Below are 25936 nucleotides of genomic sequence, written 5' to 3' on the forward strand. Positions count from 1 at the left end.
CCCAGGGGTTCCCACCGAATGGGCTCTGCCATGTTGAAATGCTTCACCCCGACATCCTTGGCCTCTCACCGGGCATGCGTGCCGAGGCGGGCTCCGGGGGGAGGCCTTTCCCCACATCACACCTGGCTGTGGTTTTTCTCTCTCTCTTGCCCTGCCATTGAGGGACAGCCTCTGGGCCCTGCTGCAGACCAAGAAACTGTGCTGCAGTTTGATGGCCTACTCCTTCTCTATTTATTGATGACCTACTGCGTGGCTAAGCTAGATGCTATGCGGCAGACGACCTGCTTGCTGCCCTCAAGAAGTTGACAGCTCTGCAGATTTCAGGTCCGCGTGAAATGTATTGAGAGCAGGGCTTCTGGGGCCGTGGCCAGTCACCAAAAGTGTGCGTTGCAGATACTGTTCATTATCCTGAGGGGAGGGCCCAGACTGGACCCCGAGCAGGGGTGCCTGGTTCTATTAGGCACCCCTCACCCCGCCCTCCCACCCCCACTGTGGGACGGAAGTCAGCAGGATCTGGATGAAGGGGGACTAGCTCCCGAGCTGCGTCCTGAGCTGCGTCTGTCCGGGCACTTCAGCCTGTTCTTTCCCGTCGCCAGCGCCAGCCGTGTTCTGAGGAGCTGCCCCCGCACGACTGAAGAACGGAGGACAAGGGGGCTCCCCCAAAGCCGGGTGTTCGTGCCCTGCCGCCCCCGCCATGTGACTAAGCCTCTCCTCCGTCACCAGGGCTGTTTCCCTGGACCGCACTTCTGGGAGCTTGGCTGAGAGCTGTCAGCAGGGGAAGGTCCCTGCAGGCAGGCGGCTTCCTTGAACAAATTATTTAGGAGCTGTTGCCAAGGTGCCATGGGGACTCACTGGCGGGAATGAGAGTGGTTTCCCATCTGTTCACTCAGAAACTCATTTCCGCCCAAATGAGGGTATTTAATCAGACGGCTTTCCCCTCGGTCTGTGCTGGTCGCAAATCTCAGAACTTCTTCCTTCTAACGGAACTGGAGGCAGAGGATCCTAGAATTGGGAGGCACTCTGTAAGCATGAAACTTCTCTCCAAAGGGGACGGAGGGTTGGGTCACCTGGTCCAGATGAGGTGACCCGCCCTGCGGTGTGATTAAGCAGCCAGTGTCCGTTCTCAGGCCCCGGGTGTTCTCCTCGCCCCGGGGCCGGCTGACCACGAGCACTCTCTCTCAGCTGGGGACTCTTCTCAGACAAAGTGGTCAGAGGCACAGCTGCTGGGCTGCCCTGGGCACGGTGATGCCGCCAGGCCACCGTCGGCTTTCCTGCAAGCAACCTGAGGAGAGTGCAGCCTGGGTGTGTGTCCTGACCAGAAATCAGACCCGAGAACTCCCATCAGCAGAACGACGCTTTAGCCAACTGAGACACACCTGCCAAGGCTGGGCCCACCTTCTTAAATGCAGAGGCCATTTGTCCTCTGGAAACCAGGCCCTGGTAACAGTTTTTGAGTATTTGTTGTGTGCCAGGCCCTGTGCTAGGTGCAGGCACCCAGAAGAGGGACAGGACCCCACCTCCGAGCAGCCCGCCCCTGGCAATGGTGGGTGCACAGGCAGGAGGGAGGGCTTCTGACCCAGGCTCGAGGGGTAAGACTGAGCAACTAGATTATCTCCAGTTCTTTGTTCCCCTACAGGGTTTTCAGTCCCTGAAAACGGCACCCAGCAAGCACTCAAACCACAAAACCTGTCCTCCTCACCCTTCTTTCCCTGCTCTCTAGAGGCAGCCCTCTTGCCTCTAGAGAATGACCTTGCCAGGGTTGCTGACGACATTCGTGTGGCCACGTCCAGTGGGCACACCAGTAATCTGACACAGCTGACACTCTCTCCTTGCTGAAAGGCTCTCGTGTTTTGGCTCTCGGGGGTGCGCACACTAGTTCTCAGGCCCTCCGCAGCTTTCTCTCCCTCGGCCAGGCCTCTGTCCCCGGCACTCTTCTTTGTCCGATAGACACACGGTTACCAGAAGGTTATTGACTCTGTTCCCTGTGCCGTACTCCCACCCCCGGGACTGCTCTGTAACTACCAGTCTGTGCTTCTTAGCCCCTTCTCCCTGTCACCCATCCTCCCAAACCCGTTTCTGCCCGGCAACGAGCAAAACGTCCTCTGTATCTATGAGTGTTTCTGTTCTGCTTGTTTGTTTCGTTTCTTAGATTTAATTGTTGATAGATATGCACTTATTGCCATTTTATTATTCACATTTTTTGTCTTTTTTTCTTCTTCTCCTTCTTAAAGGAGACCCTTTAACATTTCATATAATACTGGTTTGGTGATGACGAACTCCTTTAGTTTTTCCTTGTCTGGGAAGCTCTTTATCTGCCCTTCTTTAAAATATTTTATTTATTTTAGACAGGGGAAGGGAGGGAGAAAGAGGAGAGAAACATCAATGTGTGGTTGCCTCTTGCACACCCCCTCCTGGGGACCTGGCCTGCAACCCAGGCATGTGCCCTGACTGGGAATCGAAACAGTGACCCTTTAGTTCACAGGCCAGTGCTTAATCCACTGAGCCACACCAGCCAGGGCTTTATCTGCTCTTTAATACTAAATGATAACTTTGCTGGGTAGAGCAATCTTGGCTATAGGTCCCTGCTTTTCATCACTTTGAATATTTCTTGCCTATCTTTCTGGCCTTAAAATGATACATTCATGCATGTTTTACCACAGTAAAAAAAAAAATATCTGATCATAGCACACCTTCCCCATCTAAAACCCTCCAATGGCTTTCTATTAAGAAAAATGCCTAAAATTCTGACAACAGCCTATGAGACCTGGCGTTGTCTCGCTTCCAGATGGCATTTTCTCTACTTTTGCCTCTCTAGTCACACAAATCTCTGTAGCACCTGCCTCAGAGACTCTGCACACTGTTCTTTCAGCCAGATCCTCTCCCCAGCCTCGTCATCCTCCAGGGGTCAGCGTGAGCTCCACCGCCCGCTGCACTGAGGGCAGGCTTGGGCAAGCAGCCGGCCAGGGTGCAGATGGCTCTGTGGGAGTTACTCAGGCCTGAGGCTGCCTTGGGCCCCAGGCCGGTGGACGTGTGTAGGGGCTGTCCCACACTCCCACGGCCGTACCACTTCTTCTCTAAACTACCTGCATCTGAGCTTTGGCTAAAGGTCAACATGCAGTGGGGCTTTCTTTCTACCCTGGGCAGGGAGGGCCAGGGGCAGCCCCACTCGACTCTCCAGGTAGGGCACCAGGCCTGTCCCTCACCTCATGGTCCTCCCTCCCAGCTGTGGAAAGTTCCAGAGCTCAGTGTCCCGGGCTGTGCCTCTCAGAGCATTACATTGAGCTGTGGTTTCAGGCATAGAAGTCTTTTCCTCTGCATTAGAATCCCTTTCTGTTCTCTTCTTCCTGACATGCACATGGTGGGGGTGTCCCTGGCTGCTGTGGGTCCCCCTCCCAGCCTCCCAGCAGCCTGTGACTGTGATGTGGTCGGGCTGCTCGAGCAGAGACCAGGCTGCTGGGGCTTCTCAGGAGGGGTGGGGCTTTCGAGTCCTTTCTGGCCACCCTGGCACTCATGTCCCGCTTGTCCAGGGCTGCCTGGGCTCCTCCTCCAGGGATACTGTGGGGTGGGGCAGATGGGGCAGACTGGACAAGAGGGTGGGACCTGGACTTGTGTGGGCCTGGGCTGTGTGCCAGCCTCTCCCTGTTCTGTGGCCAAACTGCTCAATCTCTTCAAACCTCTATTTCCACAGCAGTGAAATGGAAGCTCTACCAGCACTCATCCGTCTCACAGCACTGATGTCAGGAAGAGTGGAGGCCGTGACTTCGGTCCACAGCCCAGCACGGTGGTGGGCCTCTGTGCCCACAGCTGGGCTGGCCTGTCCGCTGGCCAGTGAGGCCAGGTCTAGATGGCCCTGGCCTCCTGTGTGCGGAAGGCCCACCCAGGCTAGTCGGTCCTTGGACCCCAGTGCAGAGCATCTTTGCAGTCCCCTCTACACACCCCAGAGGCTTCGTAGCCCCAGAGTGACAGCAAAGAGAGAAGGGCCCAAGCAGAGAGCCCTTTCCTGTCCCCCGTTCCTTCTTTCTCCCGGTCGGGATGCAGCGGGCAGGGCTCAGACAAGGAAGGCCTGGCAACCTCCACTGGCCTTCTGACAGACGGGGCAGGGGCAGCACGCCCCTTCCTCCAGCAATCACCTACCCCCAGCCTCAGCCAGTGGCTGACCCCTTAACCGGGGAGTCCATCTCCTGGTGGCAGCACTGAATACTTAGCCCACTGAGTCTCCAGGAAAAATCTGTGTGTGTGTGTGTACGCTGTTTAGACCCCAGAATGGGAACTTGACCTTCTCTGGCTGTGAGGAGAAGGTGGGGCAATGGCAGTCACAAGGAAGACTCCCAGGGGGAGCTGAGAGAAGAGTGGAGATCTCCTTTTTGGGGAGGCTGGGTCGGGGCAGGGCAGAGGTCGAAGTGACAGAAGGAGGGGGTTTGGCTTTTTTAAGGAGTCCTGTGATTTTTATTTCATATCTCATCACTTGGGTTCCGACTTTCTTACAAAGCCCACTGTGTGCACTCTGCATGCTGAAAGTGGGGTGAAGCTGGGCACACCCAGCACTGAGCCAGGCCATCGCCCCAGCCCCAGCCCGTGTGACCACCAGGCCGGGGAGCAGGACCGGTGACCAGGACCAGTGACATCTCCCCTCACAGGACCCCTTCTCCCGAGCCTGACCACTTCCCAGGTGAGCTCCTTCACCTCCTCCCGAGTCCCCCCACTCTGTGGAGCTCTTGTGTGTCCCGCCCCCCACGCCCTCAGATTTCTTCACTCTGTGCACAGAACCACAGGGCTGCCCTTCCCAGTCCACATGGATACACATGCAGGAGGTAGCGCCACTGGCTGACACAATTCTCTTCTAGCTGTGAAATGAGTGCCTTTATTGGATGACGTGTGATGTCTGTACAGCAGGGCCGTCTGCTTGGCCACCGCTGTTCCCAGCAGTGGACAGAGGAGCAGCGGTATTGGCTCAGTGGGTCCAGTGAGTGAAATGAGCTCCGCCTGGTGGAGAGAAGCAGCCTTGGCCCAGGGAAGTGTGGGAGGGCAGGGCTGTCCCATTTCCCAAGAAAGAGGGCTGACTTTGGGAAGACACACACAACAAGGCCCTCAGCTGCCCTGATCCTGAGCAACCTCGGCATGATGAGAGTAAGAGTTCCACCCTGGCTGGGGTGGCTCAGTGGATTGAGTGCCGGACTGCAAAGCAAAGGGTTGCCGGTCAATTCCCAGTCAGGGCACATGCCTGGGTTGCAGGCTAGGTCCCCAGTAGGGGGTGTGCGAGAGGCAACCACACAGTGATGTTTCTCTCCCTCCCTTCCCCTATCTCTAAGAATAAATAAATAAAATCTTTTTTTAAAAAAGGATACCTACTGCTGTGCTGAGCATATTGTAAGTATCATCTTATTTCATTGCCATGATGGACCTATGAAGTAGATGGGACGGTCACTCACGTTAACAGATGAAGAAACAGAGGCACTGAGTGGTGAAGTGATAGACTGGAGGCCACACAGCTGGGGAGCAATGATGCCATGGCCACAGTAGCCTCTGGGTGCCAAGGACGATGGAGAAGACAAAAGGAGCAGGGGAGGGGACTGGCACACTGTCAGCCCAGAGGGTGTGACTGGAAAACCTGGGTTTGCTCGCTCGTCATGTGGTGGCCTCTGGGAGTCTGGAGACTGAGCTTCCAGTCCCAGCTCAGACATTTTCTGTCCCCAGTGGTTCCCCCCTTGCAGAGCCTCAGTCTCCCCATCTGTATAATGGGACTGCACAGGCACCCATTTCACAGGGTCCCAATGTGGTAAGGGAACAGGGATGCTTCGGGCCAATAAGAGAAATGCTGGCGAAGTGAACCCTGAGGACCCAGGGCCCCGGGGCTGGTGAAAGCAGAAATGAACACAGGTGCCACAAAGACTGAGGTGCAAACCCCACGTCCTGTCTGGGTATCTGAGGAGCAGCCTGTCCTCAGGACTCCCAGCTGACACGCTCCCAAGGGTGCTGTCGGTGTGAAGGAGCATCACAGCCCCGAGGACAGAAGCCTGTCCCTAGAAAGTCCCAGGCCAGCACAGTCCCCATCCACACGGGCACACGTTTCTTTGGCTTTATTATTACAAACACATCATGGCTCTGCCATGCCTGGGAAATCCTGGGCTCTGCGTGCTCCACCCACTCTCTCTTATCTACCTGGCCAACAGAAGTGTCCAAGCCACGTGTAGACTCGAGACACATTTGACAGAGTGTTCAACTCATAGCTTATAGTGACGCCATTTCTCCAGCGTGAACAGCTAACACAGACAGTGCCAGGACACCCCACGGTGCTGGGTTGCTTAATGCATGTTGTGGAAACACCACAAACTTCGGTTCCCTTTTCCGGAGCAGTGGGCATAGGCAGGAAGTTCCATGTTTGGGACAGGTCCTTTCTGAAAGCGAATGTCAGGCAGGGACATCCAGGTCTCTCTACGCAGTGGGCTAACGGCCATGTTTCGAGAGGACAAAAATGAAAAGTACATCTCTCCCCTTCCTCCCCCAACCCGCCCAAGGCTCAGAGCTCACTCTGGTGTGGCCCGTGTACATTGAAGTGTGCTATTTGGTTTCGAAAACATTCAGTCTCTTTGGCGAACTGGGAGAAACTGGCCAGGAGCTGCAGAGGTGCACTGCTCCTGCAGTGCTTGGCACTAGTGCTTCATCCTCTCCAGTAACCGCTGGTACACTGGGGCTGAAAGAGAGGGGTTTGAAGGCGAGAAGGACGCACACTTCCTCACGTCTGTCTAGGACCTGTTGGGTTCGTGAGCGTGGGGCCCACGGGGTCTCTTTCTGCCACTCCCTCTGCACCCAGCAGGTCCCTGTGGCTTGTGAAACCTCCTGCCCCAATGAGGTTCTGAACCAGGATTTCCCACACTGCCGGCTAGGAGCCATGTCCTCATGGCGGGCTCCTGCTGAGCCCCTGTGCACTATTTCTGGGCTCCCAAAGCCAAACATTTACATCAGCCCTGAGAGGCTGGTATGAACTTTTCATCCCCATCTTATAGAGGAGGAGACAGAGTGTTCTGCGCCTGGCCCCAAGACCAGGCTGGCTTTCACACCCCAAGGTTTTCATCTCTATGCAGCAGATGGTAGGGACGGCCTGCTTGGGGGCAATGCCCCAACAGGTCCTGAGGAGGGTGGGGCTGAGGCAAGGGGCGGATCTATGCAGCAGATGGTAGGGACGGCCTGCTTGGGGGCAATGCCCCAACAGGCCTGTGGGGACCTCGGACCCGGACCAGACTTACCTAGCTTCACAGAGCTCTGGGCAGCCTAAAAGAGAATGCAAGGCGTCAGGACTTTGAGCGACGGGTGTGCCTAAACCCACTCATGGCAGTGGCTTTGCTCATTGCCATCCCTCCTCGGAACGAATGCTGGGGATGAGGAAGAGGAAGGGGGACGTGGAACTGCCAGGCCCCGGGGGAGCCCCTCAGTTCGCCTCGGCAGCCCTAAGTGGGGTGCAAACCCATACCAAGTGGAGCCTGAGGTGAACATTCCCAGGAGACCCCAAAGCCAGGCTTCTACCAGGACCCCAGCCTGGAGCTTGGGGAGCTGGGATTGCACAGGAGAGTCAGGGCTCAGAATCGAGAACCTTCCTGAGGGGCACTAAGGACACCCTTCTGTGCAAAAGGAAAGCGACAAATTTCAACTGCAGGCCTCTGCACTAAGGGCAACCTCCCGCAGACCCTTTTATTTGAAATGTAAGCCTTCCATATGGTGCTCAATATTCCCAAGGGGCTCCACCTGCCCCGAAGAAGTGGAGCAACCTGGGTGGGGCTCCAGGCCCTGGGCCCGGCAGAAAGAGCAGCAGAAAGAGTCAGGGGTCCTGAGGAGGGTGGGGCTGAGGCAAGGGGTGGAGTCTCCACACGGAGCTGGCCCTGTGTCCAGAACCCACACCACAGCCCATGAAGCCCCCGCAGCACCCTTGAGGGGCCACGTCATGGTAAATAGGCCAGGCTGAGGGCAGGCCAGGCCACCATCAGGCGGATTCAGGATGGGTGGCCCTCCTTGGAGAGATGGATTCTGGGGCTGCCTGTGTCCTCACCAGCAGCAGCTTTCCCACAGACAGGGGCTCAGTGGCCTCTGTTAGAAGGCCTGGGAAGCCAGGACTGCCTGGGTTCCCGTCCCTGCACTCCACACAGGCCAGGGCTAAGGATGCATGATGGGAGAGGGAAGAAGTTTCAAGAGAGCCCTGGTGCAGCAGCTGAGGAAGACAGGGGACCCAGAGGACCCCTCTGTGGGCCCAAGAAGACAGATGGGGGCCTGCCCAAGGCTGCTCAGGCCAGGGCCCAACCTAGCAGGCATCTTACCCTGGAAAAGGCTGCTGCCTGTCTGAAAATCTCAAGTGCAGAGTCTGCCAGCTCATCCCCTCGCTCCTGAGGTCTGTTGGCTGGAGATGAAAGAAGAGGCAGCTTTGGTGAGGGAGAAACTATTAGCATGCCATTCCTAATACCAGCGATTTTCAACTGGTGTGCCGCTGAATTTTTAAAACATGCAGTACATGACTAGTCAGGGGGACTGACTTCTTCTCCCTTAGATTGTCAAATTAAAAAAATAAGATACCAATACAACAATAGCTGTCCAATGTGGAAGAATCAAAATCATACCTGTTTTTTTTTTGTTAGAGTGACAAAGAACACATTTTTTTGGTGTGCTGCAGAACTTTAGTAACTCATTTACGTGTGCCGTGACAGGAGAAAGGTTGAAAGTCGCTGCCTAACCGCCACGACTGAGGGGCCCCATGGGGCTTTCTGGCCCACATTTTCCACTGAATTTTTCCCTTACAAGGTTCACACTGCAGGGCAGAATCCGGCCCATGGGGAGAGAGCACAAAGGGAGGAGGATGCACACGTGAGGGCGGAGGCTGGACACAGGCTCTGCTCTGCTGGAGGTGCAGAGCTCCCTCGGGGAGCTACGCGGTGAGAGCCACATTCGCAGAGTCCACACGGGACAACAGACGGGGCTGTGTCTGGGTGGGCTGAGCCAGCCAGGCCACGCAGAAGGACAAGTCTGGCCTTGCGCATCTCATTGTGATGGCTTTGAAAGGACAGTTCCTCACTCACTTTCACCCAGCCACCACGATGCCATCCACAGAGGCGGGTTTGCAGGTCACACCTCATTCTTATTTTTGCTTAGAAGAGCTTTTCTATCACACACCAAACGCTAGAGAAAGGCAGCTGTGCACTGAGGGGCGGGGGGCTGCTCTGGGGCCTTACCTGGAGGCTGCAGGACACTGGAGATGGCATAGACCACACCGTTGGTGGCCATGATGTCGGCTTCTGCAACGGGCTCTTTGTTGACACACACAACATTGTTTTTCTGGGAGAAAAAAAGCAACAATCATTGACCGCAGAGCATGCTTACCTCATTCGTTCAGCCAGTGTTGACTCAGCACGTCTGGAGAGCGGACCCTGGGCTAAGTGTGGGGGATGCCCTGGTGAAAGGAGTCCCTGCCCGCTGCAACCCTCTGGTCTGCTGGACTCACCCCTCCCCCTCATGAGGACTCAGAGAGTCAGGATTCACAATATGCTCTTCGGTGTTCCTCACCTCGTCCTCACAGCAGTGTATGGTGATGAGGCAGGCAGTACTGCCTCACTTCACAGAAGAGGAAACTGAGGCTCCAGAGAAGCCAGGGGCCTTCTTTAAGCTAAGTTAGTTGGATCGATGGAGACAGAAGCCAGGCCTCCAGCTCTGAGTTAAGGGCTCTTTGCACTTTGGCTCGATGCCCTGGTTGGGACTTTCTCACAGGAAGTACACTGGGGTAGATCTATCTAGGTTTTCCTGGACAACCTACATATCAGACCCACGGCAGGAAGCGGGGATGGAAGCCCATGATGGACAGGACCTAACAGCCAAATCTAAGAGCTAGGAGAGTCTCAGGTGACCCTCCTGCCTCCCTACACACTCTCCCATGCTCTGGGGAGAGGCTGATGAGCAAAGGGATGGCTGAAGGGCAGGAGAGAGCCAGGCACAGAGGCTGAGCCAGACACACACTGGAAGAGCGGTCCCTCCGCAGGGGGGTCAGTGGCCTTGGCTGGGGCAGCCAGGGAGGCCTCAGGCAGCTTCGAAGTGGAATGTGTCTCAACGTGCAGAGCGAGGGAAGGCTCATAGAGCAAGCATTTTCAGATGGTCTGGCTCATGGCACAATTCAGTGAGCCCTGGATTTGCGTGAAGTGAGAAGGGGAAGGGGGATTTATCTCTGAAGACATATAAGTCATTGCCCATCATCTCCTTAAGGGAAGGAAGATCCAGTAGCCTCTCCTAGATGCCAATCAGAGCCTTTATTTTCCCACAAATCTGGAAGTTCTTATTCATGTTTAACTACAGTGATTCCCCTGGAGACCCTTTTCTATTTTCTTTTTTTTTTTTTTGGACAAAATGCACTCAGAGATTCAAGGTATGTCTTAAAGGCTGTGTGTGTGTGTCTACTCCTGTTCCGGGGGAGAGGGGGGCCCTGGAGCCTGGGTGGCAGGCCACAGTCAGCCTTTTAATTTACAGGCACACTTACTGAGCTGATTTCTAGCTTGTCACCTTGGAGAGACTTCAGTCGCACCAGGGCCCCAACGCCTCCGCTAACCAGGATTTCATCACCAATGTGGTATTTCAGGATGTTGGCAAGCTCCTTGGCATTGCCTACAGGTTTGTGGGAAAGAAAGCAGAGTTAATGCCAAGGTTGGTCATTGGCGTGGCCAAGGAGGGCCCAGAGGAAAAGATACAGGGGTCACCCCTGAGTTGGAGAACTTGCCTGGCTAATAGATAGATACTCACTGAGCACCGCTGTGTGCTCAGCCCTCTGCCCCACCATTCCTCGGTGACCAGGTGAACAAGCATAAGTCCATGGCCATGAACCTCCCCTGCAGCCGGCGGGCTGCTGAGTTGTGGTGCTGAGAAGGAGTTAATCCATACCCCTCTGTGAGTGTGACTCATGTTTCCATGAGCTAAATATTTGCTTGGGAAGCCAGGGACCTTCCAGCACTGGCATCTGGGACATTTCATCATCAGCGTGGCTCCCGATAGTTATAACAGTAGTGAAATATTTACACATTCTGCTCTCAAATGCATATTCAGAGACTGGCTATTTCCTGAAGAGAGAACTTGAAAGAGTCGACAGCTGCAATCTGGAGGAGCCATGGAGCCGACGAGGTCAGGGCCGAGGGGGCATTCCCGCCCCGGGTCCCCCGCCGCACGCCCCAGCATTCCTTCCAGCCCACATCAGCCTCCCCACCGACTGGAAAGCATCAGACGGCTCATCAAGGTACACAGGCATTTCCCAAATTAAGTGTGAGAGGCAGCTCTTCAAGCCGCCAGCTGCTCTCTCATCTCTATCAAGGCTACCCCCTGGTCCTCACATAACCAGCCAAATGGCTGAATTTCCCCAGGGCTATTTCCAGCATCTTGGAACTGAGGAAACAGGAAGTTTTAAAGCATTTTGGAGAGTTTGCTTGGTTATCGACACATCCACATTAGTGCTGTGGGACGGAGCCACCAGGTACCAAGTGATTTCCAAACACAGCCAGCCTGCGGCTGGCCAGAGCTCCCCTCCCACAGAAACGCTGCCAGCCCTCGAGGTGTCTGCCATGCGGCTGGTCCTCCATGCCCCGGAGTGCTGGGGTCCGATCCCGCCCACAGGCCCATAGGAGGGCGCCTTCGGCCCTCACCCCGCTCTGCTCCCACACAGCTGAAACTGAAACGGAAGCCGAGCGGGCTCAGGCCCCCTGGGGAATATTTTGTTCCTGCCAGACAGAGAGGGTGGAAAGTTTATGTTCAGACTGAACTTCTCCCCTCTTCTCAGGAACACACGTCAGCGTCAGAGACATAAGCATTCATTCAGCAGTAAAGAAAATTAAACAGGACACAAATTCTGCTCACAGCTGCCTGCAACCTGAACCTTCTATTCTGTTCCAGAGCAGGAAGGGAGGTGTAGACTATGTGGCCCCAGGGTTTGGCCAAGGTCCTTCCTCGTCCTCCTGCTTCTCAGGCCCACCTTCCGTGACGGGTGGAAGTGTCTCTCACGAGCACGCGCCAGATCTTGGCACCACAACCCCATCCTGCTTCCCCTCTACCCCAGCCGTTACTGATGGAGGGTGTATGCTCAGCACTGTGGGAAACACTGCACTTAATCCTCAATGCACCGAGCAAGGTACTCTTATCGTCCTCATTTTTCTAATGGGAAAACTGAGACTCAGAGAAGTTAAGCAACCTGATAGAGACCACTCAGCTGGCAAATGCCAGAGCTGGGATTTGAACCGGTGTTCAAGTCATCTGGGAGCCAGAGCTCTTGACCACTAGATTTCTGCTCAAACATGCTTAACCTCATTTCTCAGGGCCATGACCCCCTTCTCAGTATAGCTTTTGTCCCGAGGATAAAACATGTGATGCAGGTAGATGGCCTCCAGTCACAGGCCCTGAGTGAAAGCCATGTTGCGGTGACTGGCTGGTTGTCACCCACCGGGAAGTCCTCTCTGCTCTTTTCTGCCTGTTAGGTGCCGGGAATGTGTCTTCCAGGCTCCCTCACTCTCCTCCTGCAGCCAGCCATCAGGTGGCCTGGCAGGCGTGGGCGTGTGGGAAGGGAGCTGGGCTGAGGCACGCAGTGACCATGGCTCTGAGGGCAGCTGTTTGTGGCTCTGCCTATTGTCCTGTGCTCCCCCGGTCCAGCTCTCCCTGGTCCCGCCCACCACCCTGTCCTATGCCTGGGGCGGCAGAGGCTTCCCAGGTCTCTTAGTCCCCAGGTGCCGTCACCCTCTGCAGAATCTTTAATCCTGCCCCCATCTCTGCCAACAGTCTCATCGTTACGTGTCTTTCAGTCAAACTCTTCAAACTCTTTGTGATGGGCCAGCTCTTTCCTGGGGGACCCTGACTGACACAGGGACTTCGGAAAAGCTGCAACATGGACTCAAGCTGGTCTTTACCCAAAAGTTTGTTCCGTTCTGCCGGTGGCATGGCTTGGAAAGCTTCATCCGTGGGGGCGAAGACTGTGTAGACCCCGTCCCGGTTCAGCGTCTCAGTCAGCCCTGCAGTCTGGATGGCGGCCACCAGCATGCTGTGGGCACATGCACAGAAAATGTCACCTGCCTGGTGGGGCCGTGTCTTTCCCTCATACACCTCCCCACTGCGGGCAGCTGGGGCCCAGAGCACTGGGACTCCCCCCTCCACCCTGGGCACAAAAAGGGACAATTAATTCCAGTCAGCATCTTCTCTCCTAAATGCTAAGCTCAGCTAAACAGCGAGAAGTCAGAGGCCAGAGGGGGGAAGGAGGAGGGAAGGGGCAGCGGCATGGCTGACCCGGAGCCTGGCTGAGCCACTGGGCCCTGGGTGTGTCTCCCAGGCTGTTGCCCAGGTGGCTGACCTTAGTAACAGGAGACACACAATGTCACAGCACCTAGTGGTGAGCGAGGTCAGAAATGGAAAACACAGGCCAGGAGACTGGCACAGGGAGCCCAAGAAGGAGCGGCAAGAAGTCCTCAAGTGCAACTGGCAGTCACTACACAGAGTGGGGCTCTTGTGCGCTCGAAACCGGGAGCTCTCGGCTCACCCGGGACTGTGAACCGAAGGCCTGAGGCCTTCCCTGAACTCGAGTAATAAAAGTGCAGCCCCTCCCCATTCCCCACATGGGCGAGGGCCACGCTCTCAGAAGCAACCCATTTTCTCAGCTGCGGCTTCCAAGGTCCTCTTTCCCACAAGCCTGGAAGGTCACATCAGTGGGTCACTAGTGTTCACTGATGCCCAGGGGAAGGGGGGACCTCGACAAACAGCCACCACCCAGTGTCCTCCCCAGCACGACCCCTTGGCAGAAGCCATGCCCTGGGATGGGGCTGGTTACCTGAAGCGATTGTCCCCCTTCAGGACGTCCATGACGGTCCCCATCGGAGGGGTCAGCATGCGGTCCATGGTGAACAGGGTCCCGTACCTTCCCCTCTTGTCGTGGGCGGCGATGCAGCTGTTCTCGATGCACAGGCTCTGGGTGGAGGGAGTGGGGAGGGCCGGTTACCCCCCGAGAAGGAGCCCCCTGCTCTGCGCTGATGGGGTCACCCACGAGCGCCAGAGTACATGCACTGGGATGGGTTTTCACGACTAGGATGAAATAATGTCTTTTCTCGAGGAAAGAAAAACATAAAAATGTGTTCCTTAATTCGGAAAGAGGGCCACAGAGGCCCCAGTAAAGTCCCACAGAGGCCCCGCAATGAGACTATCACGTGACACATGAGGTCCATTGACAATGGCCAAATAAGTAGGCCAAATCTATTGATTTATGTGTTTAACAGATGTCAACAGCCTTCGGTCACATGGTGCAGGCTGGTCCGGAGCAAGAGCTACATTGTACTATGCTTCCTGCCTGACACTCCCGGGTCACTGCTGGGTTTGAAGAGAGAGAGGGGACAGGAAAAGGGAGGACAGAACCTTTGGACCAAGGAGGGTGGTGCTTCAGTCCAGGGGGCGTCTCTTTGCCTAAGCCAGGGCGGATTCAGACCCCCGTCCCTCCGCCCTGAGTTCCTCACTCTGAGTTCCAGGCAGACCGCTGCCCGCCCAGCCAGCCCGGCCAGGGGTGAGGTTTATTCCCAAAGGCCTCCACAAAAAGAGATTCTAATCCTTCTGCAAAAGCTTATTTGACCCTTTGGTATCAGATATATTTTGTAGAAATTCCTTCCTTCCTTATTTTTTTGCACTAACACAGCTCTTCTATTTCTTGTAGCTGAGAGAAGAAGGAGCGTGATCAAGGACCCAAGACTTACATTACGATAAACGAAAACTCGAAGCTTTTTGCCACCCAGAGTGTCCAGGGTCTGCCCGTGGTACAGATACTTGGAGGCCAGTGGGTCTTTAACCATGTGGTTCAGAAGCAAGTTCTTCATGCGGGCGTCCACACGAGGGGTTCCATCTGTAAGAGAAGGTGCAGTCAGGTGCAGGTGTACGCCCTGAGAGGAAGAGAGGCCAGGAGCCCAGCTCTCCTTGACTTTGGAGACGAAGACTGAGAGATCAAACGAGGCCACACTACTCCTTAACATCTGGCAGCTTCTGCAAATTAGAGAACAATACGAGAAGGTTCAGGGAGTCGAGGCAGTTTGGAGTCTCGGCCTGAGAGGGAGAGGAAGGCATGGGCACAGCTGGCCCCCGTCTCCCCCATCCCTGTGGCCACGACTCGGCTGCATCCCCCACTCTGACCGCCTGACTATCACCCTGGCCATTGCCCCTGCAAATAAGAGGCAGGGGAGCGCTCTGCTCCCCCGATGGATGCAGACTCTTCAGTTCTGAGGGCCAGAGCCCCAAATGCATTCTCTGCTCTGCCAAAGAAAACAGCAGTGGCTCTGAAGTTGCTGGTGAAGTCACATCTGCTTTCAGTTGAGCTGGGCGGGAGCGCTAACGTTCTCAGGGTGCTATAAATCGGGGAGGTGACAGCGGCGGGGCAGCTGCCCCCAGTGACGCACTCACAGGGGTGCCTTCCCTATGTTACCTTTGAAGACAGAATTCAGGGGGGCCAGGAGAGTCAGCGGCTCATTTCCAGAGAGATGGGAGCTGAGGCCCGCTTGTTTGAAAAGGTCGATGGCAGTGGAGACATCGGACTCTGCAGCCAACTCAAACAGCGTCTTGGCTACCAGGAAGGAGACAGTGAGTTCAAAAGTTAAAAGTGCTGTTTTCGTTTGTCATCTGTGCACCCCAGAGCCTGACATACACCAGCAGGACTGTCACCTCGTGAGTCAACAATGCCTCTGAACACTGTGGCATTGGGGCACTGGGGGCTCGTGTCCTCAGGGGACGGTCGCCCAGAAACCCTCCCTGGTCGGGGCAGCCAGGGGGTGCTCGGCGGGGCAGGGGCCGGCCGTCACCTCAGCCCTTGGTTAGCGCACTGTGGAATGCCAGGGACAAAGGCACCACCGTCTGTGTCACAGCTTCTGAAGCGCAGAGAAGGCCGGTGACCACACCCATGGAAAGAGTTTTCTTCTGTATTGGTCTTTCCTTTGAAAATCTGGCACTCGTGGGACATAGACCTTCCTGGAATTTCAGAATGGGGCTAGGATGCTGAATGAAACCCAAGCCACAGTCCGGTCATTTCTCTCAGGGCCACCGACCCTGGGATGCGTGTGCACTATTGAGAAAGCAAAGGCCTTCCATGCCCAGCTACAGCGGGGGCAGATCTTCTGGAAGGCTCCTGTGATCTCATCGCACCCTCCCCCGATGCCTCCAGTGGCTCTCCACTGGCCCCCAGGCCTGTAGCTCAGGATGCCCCGCACTCTGGCTGCAGCACCTCCGCATGCCCAGCCTTCTCTTCCAAGGGGCTGTGCGAGCTGGGTGCAGGCGGGGAGTTGGCCCCGGAGATCCCTGAATTCCCCCTGCTCTGCCACCATGGACGGCAGAGGGGACAGTGGGCCTGGTAGGACCAGGGCGCCCCGAGGCCTGGCTTACCTGAGTCTGGGATGAGCAGTTCCTCGATGAAGTGGATCACGCCGTTGGTGGCCAGGACGTCTTTATTGGAGATGATGGGCTTCCCGTTGATGGTGAGCATGTCGCCGCTGCAGCCCACCTCCAGCGTGGTGCCCTGCAGTGTCTCCAAGGACAGCCCTGAGACGATGGCTTCCGCACACATGGCCGACTTCAGGATGTGGTTCTTGAGCAGGTCTGGGGGCCGAAGCACACGGGCAGGTCAGCGCAGCCCACCCCTGGTTCTGAGGATTCTGTCCTCTGTGGTGCTAACCTTCCATCAAAGCCGTGGCACCTCATGGCCTGGACCCTCCTCTCCTCCTGCCTGCTGCCCCTCTAAAACGAGCCGGGGCTCTGTAGTCAGGCTGCCTGAGTCCGAATTCCAGCTCGGCCATTTGCCAACTGTGGGACCTGAGGCAAGTCACTTGGCCTTTTAGAGGCAGGTGGAGCTCAGCAGAGCATTCGTCTCCCAGGGCTGGGGCGAGGATGAGCTGGGTGTGAGGCACCCAGTGTGACAGAGTAGAAGCCAGTGCGTGTACGTGATTAGCCTGTTCATGCCTGAACTTCAGGGGGAGAGGGAAAACTCAAAGGAGTTTACCCTGGGACTTCGCATCTACAGACATTAATGAAAATGTAAAATGTGGTATGAAAAGATGGAAACTAGTAGATAAGGTTATGAATTACTTGTACATTTTGTTTGCTTTTGTACATTCTACCCAAAGGTCTGCTAGCTGCCAGGCTGCCTTAGGGGTTGGGAATGGTAACCAGCACGGCCTGGTCTTGGCCGCCACACTTACCCCCACATGGATCATAAGTACAATCATCCAGTTACTTTCCCAAGCGCTGCTTTAGGGACCAGACAGGGGCCGGGGGCCCTGCGGAAGCTGCAGGGGGCAGACGAGGGGGGTGCGTGCCAGCCCCAGCCCAGCAGAGCAGGCTCTGGGCCTGCCGCTCACCAGAGTCACCAAGACCCATCTTATTCCCACTGCAGAGGCGAGTTTCTGTTTGTCCTGCATGTGGGAACCAAAACCACGTTGCCATGGTCAGGGGAGCTCGGGGGCCCCACAGGGCCCTCGGGTGCCTGCAGAAATGTGGGGGACTTGAAAGCCGGCACTGACCCAATTTGGCCAGTGGGGAAGAGAGAGGTCGGCTGGGTCACTATGAGGCCTTGGGGATTTCACTTCCTGAGCACAGAAACTGAAAGCAGGGCCGGGGGAAGGGACCTGCCAGGGCCACTGGCGGGGTGAGCTGGGCCAGAGCTGGAAGCCAGGCTTCCAACTCTGCACACCGGCCTGGGGCTGTGTCTCGCCTGTCTGCCAGCCCACGAGGAACCACAGGACACTGTGGGATGGACTTGTGGCTTCTGCCTTCCAGTTGCCAGCCCAGGCCCCACAGAGGGCTCTGGCTTGGAATAAATGGGTCATTGAGTGGGAAAAGGCAGATGTGCATAAAGGATACATTAGGGGTGGGTTTTTATTTTTACTTTATAGTGAGTTTTGACATCTACAAGATAAAAGTGTGCTGTATAAAAACACATTTTAAAGAAAACATAGTTCTAAATGGAAAGCTGAGTATGCTGAGAAGCACCTACACCTCACCTCCTCCAGGAAGCCTTCCAGACCCCTCAGTCTGCATGTGCCCCACCGGTGTCCTGCCCTCATGGTGAGTATCTCTGTCACCGAGGCCCATTTTTAAGCCTGTCATCCCCACTATCCTTCAACTTCCTTGCAGGTGAAGGTGGTGTTGTATTCACCTTTGAGGCTCAGTTCCTGGCTCAGGCTAGACACACAGAGGCCACACACCATCGGGACACGGCGCGTCCTCGTCTGTGCATTTGGCAATGCGCCCTTTCCTGACCCTGCGTGGCTGTAAGGAGAGCCCCTCGAGTTTACAGGGTGTTGGAAATGCACCAGGCATGTCGGTCGTAGGTGGGCTTACATAGATTCAAAAGAAACGAAGTCCCCCCTGGGTTATATCCAGGAGGAAGAGGGGTGGTTGGGGCACTCGGGGGACCTGAGCCCGCAGCAGCTCAGTGGCCTGGGAACAGAAGGGGACAGGCTGGGGGCTGGCGCAGAGCCCGGTCTCCCCTCCTACTCTCCTCACATGCTTGGCCCTCCCCGCCCCTGCAGTGATAATCAGTGTGCCCCCAGCTCCGAGGCCCACTGAGGAGAGTGGACGGGCCGGGCCAGGAACAGTCCAGAGCTGACAGTTACCAGTTTTTAACCACCGTCCTAGATTACTCATGACACGCCTGGGCAGACATGGGAAGAGTTCAGGGGTCAGCATGATGACTCCATTTCAAGGATGCCAGGACGGGCCAGCCCCTCCCCATATCACCGAGCTGCTACCCACCCGGCTGCTTTGTTCTTCTGCCTTCGATCCCTGGGGTCTTCAACTCTCCCTGTGCCTGGCCTGGGCCTGCTGTCAGCCTCTAGCTCTGCCGCCCTCCTTAGCCCAACGCTGACCCTGGGAAAGGGCTGCCAGTTCCGTGTGCACCTCTGACCAGGCCTCTGCAGAGATGGGGCCTCTGGGAGCAACGGGACAGGACAGCAGGCGGCCTGTGTACCTTGGATGGGAGCAGGCCTTGGGCTCAGTGTGGCTGCACCCACGAGTCCACAACATAAGCTGAAGGGTACTCACCTCTCAAGGCCTCTGGGTCACCCAGTATCCGGTTCAAGGTCTCAGCGGGAATCTTCTTGAAGGCCTCATTGGTGGGGGCCAAGAGTGTGTACTGGCCGTCGCCTTCAAGCAGGGTGTTGAGCCCCGAGGCAGCCACAGCAGCCTGTTGGGGAGGGGAGAGGACAAGCGTCCCTGAAGGCTCTGGGAATTTTTGCGGACGGGACCCACGCAGCCGCAGCCGCAGCCGCAGCCTCGCCAGTGCTCCCTTGGAGGCCTCTAGGCCTTCGCAGAAGCCCAAGGGGTAAAGAAAGGCCGAGCGGAAGCTCACTTGCTACCACGGTGGGGGCTGTCCGGGGTCTGGCCCAGCCTGAGCCCAGCCTCTCAGGGACTGCATGTGCCTTCTCCCCTCCCGCCTCCAGCCTGCACCCCCGCCCTTCCCCATCTTTGCTCCTGTGATTCCTCGTCCTTCTTTGGGCTCCAACTAAAATGTCATTTCTCTAGGTAGTCAATGGGACATTGCCTCATGCCCCCGCCTCACCACTGCCCCCATGAAATGGGCTGTTACACACACTCACACAGCTTGCTGTCCTTCTCACTTTATAATTAAATAGTTACTGGTGACGATAACATGTGTGAGCCCCGTGAGTATAAGCCTCATGTCACCTGCTATCTTAGGAGCAGCCAGAAGGATCTGCAAGCACAGGTGGCTTCCCACTGCCCTCGGGATGAAGCTGCGCTCCTGGGCCAGGTCTGCCGGCCCCGAAGGAGCTGCCCTCCCCACAGCCCGCCTGGCCATGCCCCTCTCCTTGGCTGCCTTCCCTCTGGCTCCATGGGCCTCCTGCCTGGCTCCGAGCCCTTGCTCGTGTTCACTGCTGCCCTCCCTCTGTCCGCTGGGCTTCTGACCCCGAGTTTTGTATAACTGGCTGTTCTCATCCTTCAGGCCTCAGCTCAAAAGTCACCTCTTCCAGGGACCTTCCCTGACCACCTGGTCCCAACCAGCCTCCTCTGCTTGCCACTTCCTGACTTCAAATGCTTAGCACAATCTGCGGGAACCTCATTCGTTTCTTGTCTGTCGGCCCAGAAAGAACGTACGAGCTGCGGAGGACAGGCATTTGTGTGTCCTGTTCACCTCGCTACCCTTGGCATGCATGGCAACACCTGGGAAGTAGCAGGTGCTTAAATGTGTTCACAGAAGAAAAGATGGGCATTAGGGAAGAGCGAGGAAGGCATATTTGCCAAACCTAAACAGTAAGAGGTCCTTCGGTGGGGTCAAAGGATGTTAATCAAAAGATGCGCCACCCACTCTGTGGGAACATCGTTCCCGAGCAGATTCCTGACCTGTGAGTGACCCGGGAGGGAAGCAGGGGAAGGGCTTAGACAGCAGGGTCCTCGGGGCCCTCCAGAGCCACTTCCTGAGGCCCCTGTGGTGCCAGCCCAGCCCGGGGGTGTTTGTCTCTGTGTGTTGGAGATCTCCAGGGGCGGAGCCGCCCCACTCCCACTCTGCATCCTTTGTGGTCAGGAAGTTCTTGAATCAGGGCAAAAACCCTGACGGGGCAGCCTGTGTTCACTTCCTCTGGGCAGCGGTTGCCAAGAGGAACACCCGCTTGTGCTCCGGTTGCAAGACAAATGTCTGCTGGACAGTGGGGGAGGGGCAGTGTTCTGCGGCCCCCTCGCTGCCGGCCTGGGCTCCAAGGAAACATGGGTAGGGCGGGAGCAGGGGCCCCTGGTGGGGACATGTCAAGGAGACCATGCAGCCCAAGTCCCACATGTGGGAACCCCGACTGGGAGGAACCAAGGGCAGGCCTGGACGCTCAGAGGACCCTGGTCTGCTGCAGCCACAAGCCGCTGACTTTGCAGGGCAGTGAAGGGAAGGAAAGCTTCACACGAAAGACGATAGGCTGAGGGGATTTACAGCACGCGATCGCAGCGTCTCGCGGTGTGGCCGCGCTGGGGCTCGGATTCACGGATTCTCCACATTCACAGGCCTTTAGAGGAACTGGCTTCACGTCCCCTGAATGCCTGAAGCAGGGAGACCTCCTCGGCCCCTCCCGCAGAGGCAGCCCCCTCGGGAAGCAGTGCGGGCTGGGCCCCTCCCTGGGCAGCACCTCACCCGAAGGGTCTCGAAGGTGTCCTCGATCTCGATGATCTGTTGGATGTTGTTGGTGGTGGTGGAGATGACCTTGTCAATGAGGTGTACCACTCCGTTGGTTGCGTGGTGGTCGGCTTTCAGCAGCCGGGCACAGTTGACGGTCACGATCTGCCCAGAAAAGCAGCGAAGACGAGTGGTTAGCACTCGGAAGCACCGTCTCAAAGCCCCAGGCAGGGAAGACCCAGCGCAGCATGGGGACCCCACAAGCTGTGGGACTAGAGAGCCCGAGGAGAAGCAGGGGTGGGGGCACAGGGGTGTCTGCAGCTTATGCCCCCTTGCGGGACCACAGCTAAGGTGCCAGCCCCCGGGGCCCAGCCTGTGCCGAGCTGCAGGGACGCCCTACCCCGTTGGGGTAGTGGTGGATCTGGATGTCAGAGTTCTGGTACATGGAGGTGAGGGCCAGGCCGTGTTTCAGCTCGTCCGTCAGCACGCGTCTGTTCACCATGTGGTAGCGGAGGGCGTTCAGCAGCTCGATGTTGACGTTGCTCACCAGGGAGTCCAGCACTTCCTGGGGGAAGGGCAGTGTGGCGCTCAGGGGGCTGCGGACCCCGGGTTCAAGAGATGGGCTGTTGCTACCCAGGACAAGACGCTCTGCAGCCCCAGTGACCCAGGCCTCCACTCGGCCAGGGCCCTCCTCAGAGGATACTGGGGTGGGCTGTCCAATTGGAAGAACCTGGTGAGGTCTGTTTTAGCTGGAGGTCCCTGGCTTTTTCCTGAGACAGTGAGAAATCCCTGAGGAGTCTTGTCCTTCACGCCTGCCCTCTGGAGAGTAAGGCAGTCCCAGTAAGAGCCCCCCCACCCCGCAGAAGGAGGTCGACTCACAGCTGGCAAGGAAGCCCAGGCGTCATTGCTGGGGGCGAAGATGGTGAAGCTGCCCGGCCCCTCCATCTCGGGCCTCAGCTTCTCGGTGCGGTCTGTGTACAGCTGAGTAGTGGTTGATCCAACGACTCCCAGCGTCTCGTAAAGGTTTGAGAGCGGTAGGGCTGCAGGGGCAGAGAACAGATGGGGGATTTGGGGGGGATGGGGGTGAGGCCACCCCCACCAGGCCACACCCTTCCCATTGCAGAGAGAGGATGGCGCTTCTGCAGGAAGGAGCCTGTGGAAAGGGCTGGAAGGGCCTGCTGGTGGGGGTCTAAAGCTTCTTAAAATAACTCGGTCTAATGCCTCCCTACTGGAACTGGACCAATTGGTAATTTTTAATCATTTTAACCACATGGGAGCAAAGCTTCAGGCCCCAGGCACTGAGACGGTGCAGGCAGGAATGCACACCAGAGGTGTCACCAGACAGGCTTCCAGGCTTGTCAGTCATCGAGACTCGTTCCGGAGTGCGAGAACTGCCCACGAGTCTCTGCGGCACTTTGTGTGTCTGCAGCAGCCGACGGGGGCCTTCCCTCCCACAGCGCGCCTGCTGTTCGGGGCCCGGGGCGTGGCCTTCGGGCACAGAGGCCGGGCTCCCTTCTTCTGCAGTCACACTCCTTTCCCATTCCATATCCCCACCTGTCCTTCCACATAGGCCAGGAAGGCCATGGCCCGGGGGTGCCAACTACACCCCTTGGTGACCCTGGCACCCACCTAATTGGCCCCCTTCCTTTTAAGTCTTGGGCTCACATTCTCAACTAGTAAAATAGCAAATATTTCAAAGTTTATAAAAAATCTCCTCTGCACAGTCCCTGGTGGTGCATGGGAATTAACAGGGAGGCTCCACCGGCATTCACAGGTGCCACACAGCCCTTGGTCTCAGGTGGTCCTTTGTGGCACCCTCTGTCGCCTGGCGGGAAGCCCACCTGGCCAACTGCTCTCCCCGCTGCGGTGCTCCAATGGGCCAGGTTTCCATCGAGCAAGGTGGGGATGGCTTGGCACTCAGCCCAGCTGGAGAGCACACCTGTCCCATCTGCTCTCAGGCACGGCAGGCCAGAAGTGCTGGCTGTGTTTAGAATCCCTCCCAGCTGGAGCCTACAAGGTCTGAGCCCATGCACACGGACAGGGAACTCATCAAGGAGGTCTGCTTGAGCAGGAAGGAGCAGTGCGAGCAGCTCAGTCTCCAACGTCTGTCCTCTGGCCCTTGCATGGAGCCTAGAGGTCAGAGGGACGTGGCAGGGAGGTCTGCCCGACCTCACCCCTCGGGCCCGCTCAGGCGCTGCTGCCTTTTACGTGGGTGCTCACCTCCCTGACCTCTGTCCTCCATCCGCACCGACAGGCAAGGCCTGGCTCACTCACCTGCGGGACAGCCCTTCTCTCCCGGGACCTTCTCGTAGCCAGGACAGCACTCGTAGCTGATGACTCTGCAGTGAGACACACAGAGGCAGCATTAGGCAGGGCTTCCTCCAGCTCGTGCAACAGTCCTCTCCCCAGGACAAGTGGACGGCCTCCATCGACGAGGGAAACGGCGAGGAGAACACCCTGCACCCGGAGATTGTTCGCTGCGTCACGCTTGTGCCTTTCGTCGGCCAGGGGCTTGTCACTCCTCCTCCCTTTGTGGAGTGTTCCTGATGGCTGCCAACTGGGAAATGGTCAGGGGACGGCGGTGGCATGTTCAACAGTGGGATTCGAAAAACACACCAAGAACTTATCTCTGATGTAGTTCCTGGGACCCAGGAGTTAGCGTCCCCGAGAGACAGCAGGGAGGCCTAGAAAGAGCCCCAGACCTGTCCTGGCTCTGAGCCTGCCACTCACTACCTGCGACCTCCCGGGCAGTCCTGCCCCACCCTCTGGGTCACAGTTTCCTCATCTGTGAAACATAATCTGTGTACCGTGTGATGGTCGCTGGGTTAAACCTCTGTGTCCTTCTAGCTCTCCAATGTAATGACCCAGGAGGGTGGTGTGCATGTGATCAAGTTTTTGTTGGCTGGGGGGAGGGGCATAGAAGAGGACTAAATGATAATGGAAAAAATATAATAAAGGTTATATATTTAAAAAAATGAAAATGAAAACAGATGTTTTCATTTAATCAAGATGTTTTTAAATTTTGTAAAAATCAAAAACAAAAAATTTTTTAAATATTTTTTAAAGATTTTATTTCTTTATTTTTAGAGAGGGAAGAGAGGGGGAAAGAGAAAGAGAGAGAGAAACATCAATGTGCGGTTGCTGGGGGTCATGGCCTGCAACCCAGGCATGTACCCTGACTGGGAATCGAACCTGCAACACTTTGGTTCGCAGCCCGCGCTCAATCCACTGAGCTACGCCAGCCAGGGCTCCAAAAACAAAACTTTAATCAATGAAAACATTTGTATGGTTTCAAATTGGAAATACGCGAAGGATTCCATAGTTAAGTGTTCCCCATGCGTCCTGATCCCCAGCAACCCCACCCGCCTTCCAGGAGTCAACCGACATCGCCAGTTGGCAAGTCTGTGTGTTTGGAGGAGCGAGCCTGGCGGCATACAGTTGTAAACTTTGAAATCGTTTGGCAGAGAAACTCACAAATTTCTCTTCTTCTAACTGAGGCCCGTCCATCATGGGGCATTTACCTCCTCTGGACGTCTGAAACACCCGGCTTCAGCTAACCCCATGTTCTGGGGAAACCCCAAGACTTAAAAATATCACTGCAAGGAAGTAGGTGTTCTCTCTTTAAAAAATTTGTCTTAAATTAAATTTATGGGGGGTGATATTCCTTAATAAGCTCACATAGGTCTCAAGTGTACAGTTCTATGACACGTGATCTGTTTATCGCACTGCGTGCCCACCACCCGAAGTCCAGTCATCTCCCGTCACCACCCATTTGGCCCCCTTCACCCTTTACTCCCTCCCACCCCTAAGGCCCCTCCTCGGCAGCCCAGAAACCAGATGCAGACAGCCATGTGCTCCCCTTCCTTTCTTACCCACGGAGGTGCCCTCTGGGACAGCAGAGAACTCAGACTTTAATTGCAGCAGGTTTTACGGGTTTTACTGGAGCCGCTGACCGCGGCCATCTGATGACGTCACCAGAAGGGGCGGGCGGACGGGGGAGAACGGGCTTTGCCCTGGGGGAGCGGAGGGGGGCGTGCTCTCAGGGAGCCCAGGCGTCTGCTCTGGCTGCTCACGGTTGCACCGGACTCGCTTCAGGGAAGCCCCGTGAGTCCTGAGGAGATGAAGCCCGTTCCTCTGTGATCCAACTGTTCCAGCGGCGGACTGGCTAGGATTCTCGGGCCGCCAGGGAGCTGCGCGTGTCACTGGGAGAAACGCTCCCGTGGCCCCAGGGCGTAGCCGAGGAGTGACAAGCCCTGTGCACTCTTCTCTGCCCCGGCCTCTCCACCGTCCTGCCCCTCTCCTGCCCCTTGCCCCCACCCCTCGCCATCCCGGTCCTTCCGGACCCTTTATCCCTGTGCTTGTACGGGCGGAACAGGCCGGTGCTCTCAGGACTCCACTGGACCAACCCACAAATTTATCTTCGAAAACTACAGTAAAATTGGATTGACTTCAATCCTTAAGTTGAATTAGATGACCTCTAAGGTCCCTTCCCATCTCCCACTCAGAATTCTAGTCAGTGGGAGTATTTCCAGGGGCAGAGAAACTCTGAAAGAAGGACAGCGCCAGCGTCTCCCAGCTAAACCCAGGGACAGCACCAAGCCTTGAGCCCACAGGACGAGGGGACGGGCACCCACACACAGGATCCCAGGCTTTCTCTAACAAATACTGGGGTTCTGGGACTGGGGTAGGGAGGGGGGATTAAGTCAAGTCTCCCAAAGCTTAGTTTTTTCCCAAAAGTGCCTGGGTGACATGCCGTGAAGTTGGAGAGGTGCAGGGGGAGGACGGGTCTTCTCCTGCAAGCCTTCCTTATTTCTG

The 25936-nt window shown here is 56.4% G+C and overlaps 1 protein-coding gene across 1 annotated transcript in view; it reads right to left on the reverse strand.

The window, feature by feature from the left end:
• Nucleotides 1-6062: 6062 nt before the first annotated feature.
• Nucleotides 6063-25936, reverse strand: part of TGFBI (transforming growth factor beta induced) — a 33394-nt gene continuing 13520 nt past the window's right edge. Inside the window, exons 3-17 of the mRNA XM_045828831.1 lie at nt 23396-23460; nt 22001-22161; nt 21522-21686; nt 21140-21286; nt 19051-19192; nt 16396-16608; nt 15446-15583; nt 14727-14872; nt 13817-13953; nt 12906-13036; nt 10505-10629; nt 9213-9315; nt 8307-8386; nt 7245-7269; nt 6063-6691 (exon numbers count right to left, since the gene is read on the reverse strand). Of these exons, the coding sequence (XP_045684787.1) occupies nt 6651-6691; nt 7245-7269; nt 8307-8386; nt 9213-9315; nt 10505-10629; nt 12906-13036; nt 13817-13953; nt 14727-14872; nt 15446-15583; nt 16396-16608; nt 19051-19192; nt 21140-21286; nt 21522-21686; nt 22001-22161; nt 23396-23460 (1819 nt within the window). The 3' untranslated portion in view covers nt 6063-6650. The remainder of the gene's footprint in view (nt 6692-7244; nt 7270-8306; nt 8387-9212; nt 9316-10504; nt 10630-12905; nt 13037-13816; nt 13954-14726; nt 14873-15445; nt 15584-16395; nt 16609-19050; nt 19193-21139; nt 21287-21521; nt 21687-22000; nt 22162-23395; nt 23461-25936) is intronic.

Source organism: Phyllostomus hastatus, unplaced genomic scaffold, assembly GCF_019186645.2.
Source record: "Phyllostomus hastatus isolate PE091 unplaced genomic scaffold, TTU_PhHast_1.1 phas_contig_150, whole genome shotgun sequence".
Lineage (NCBI taxonomy): Eukaryota > Metazoa > Chordata > Mammalia > Chiroptera > Phyllostomidae > Phyllostomus > Phyllostomus hastatus.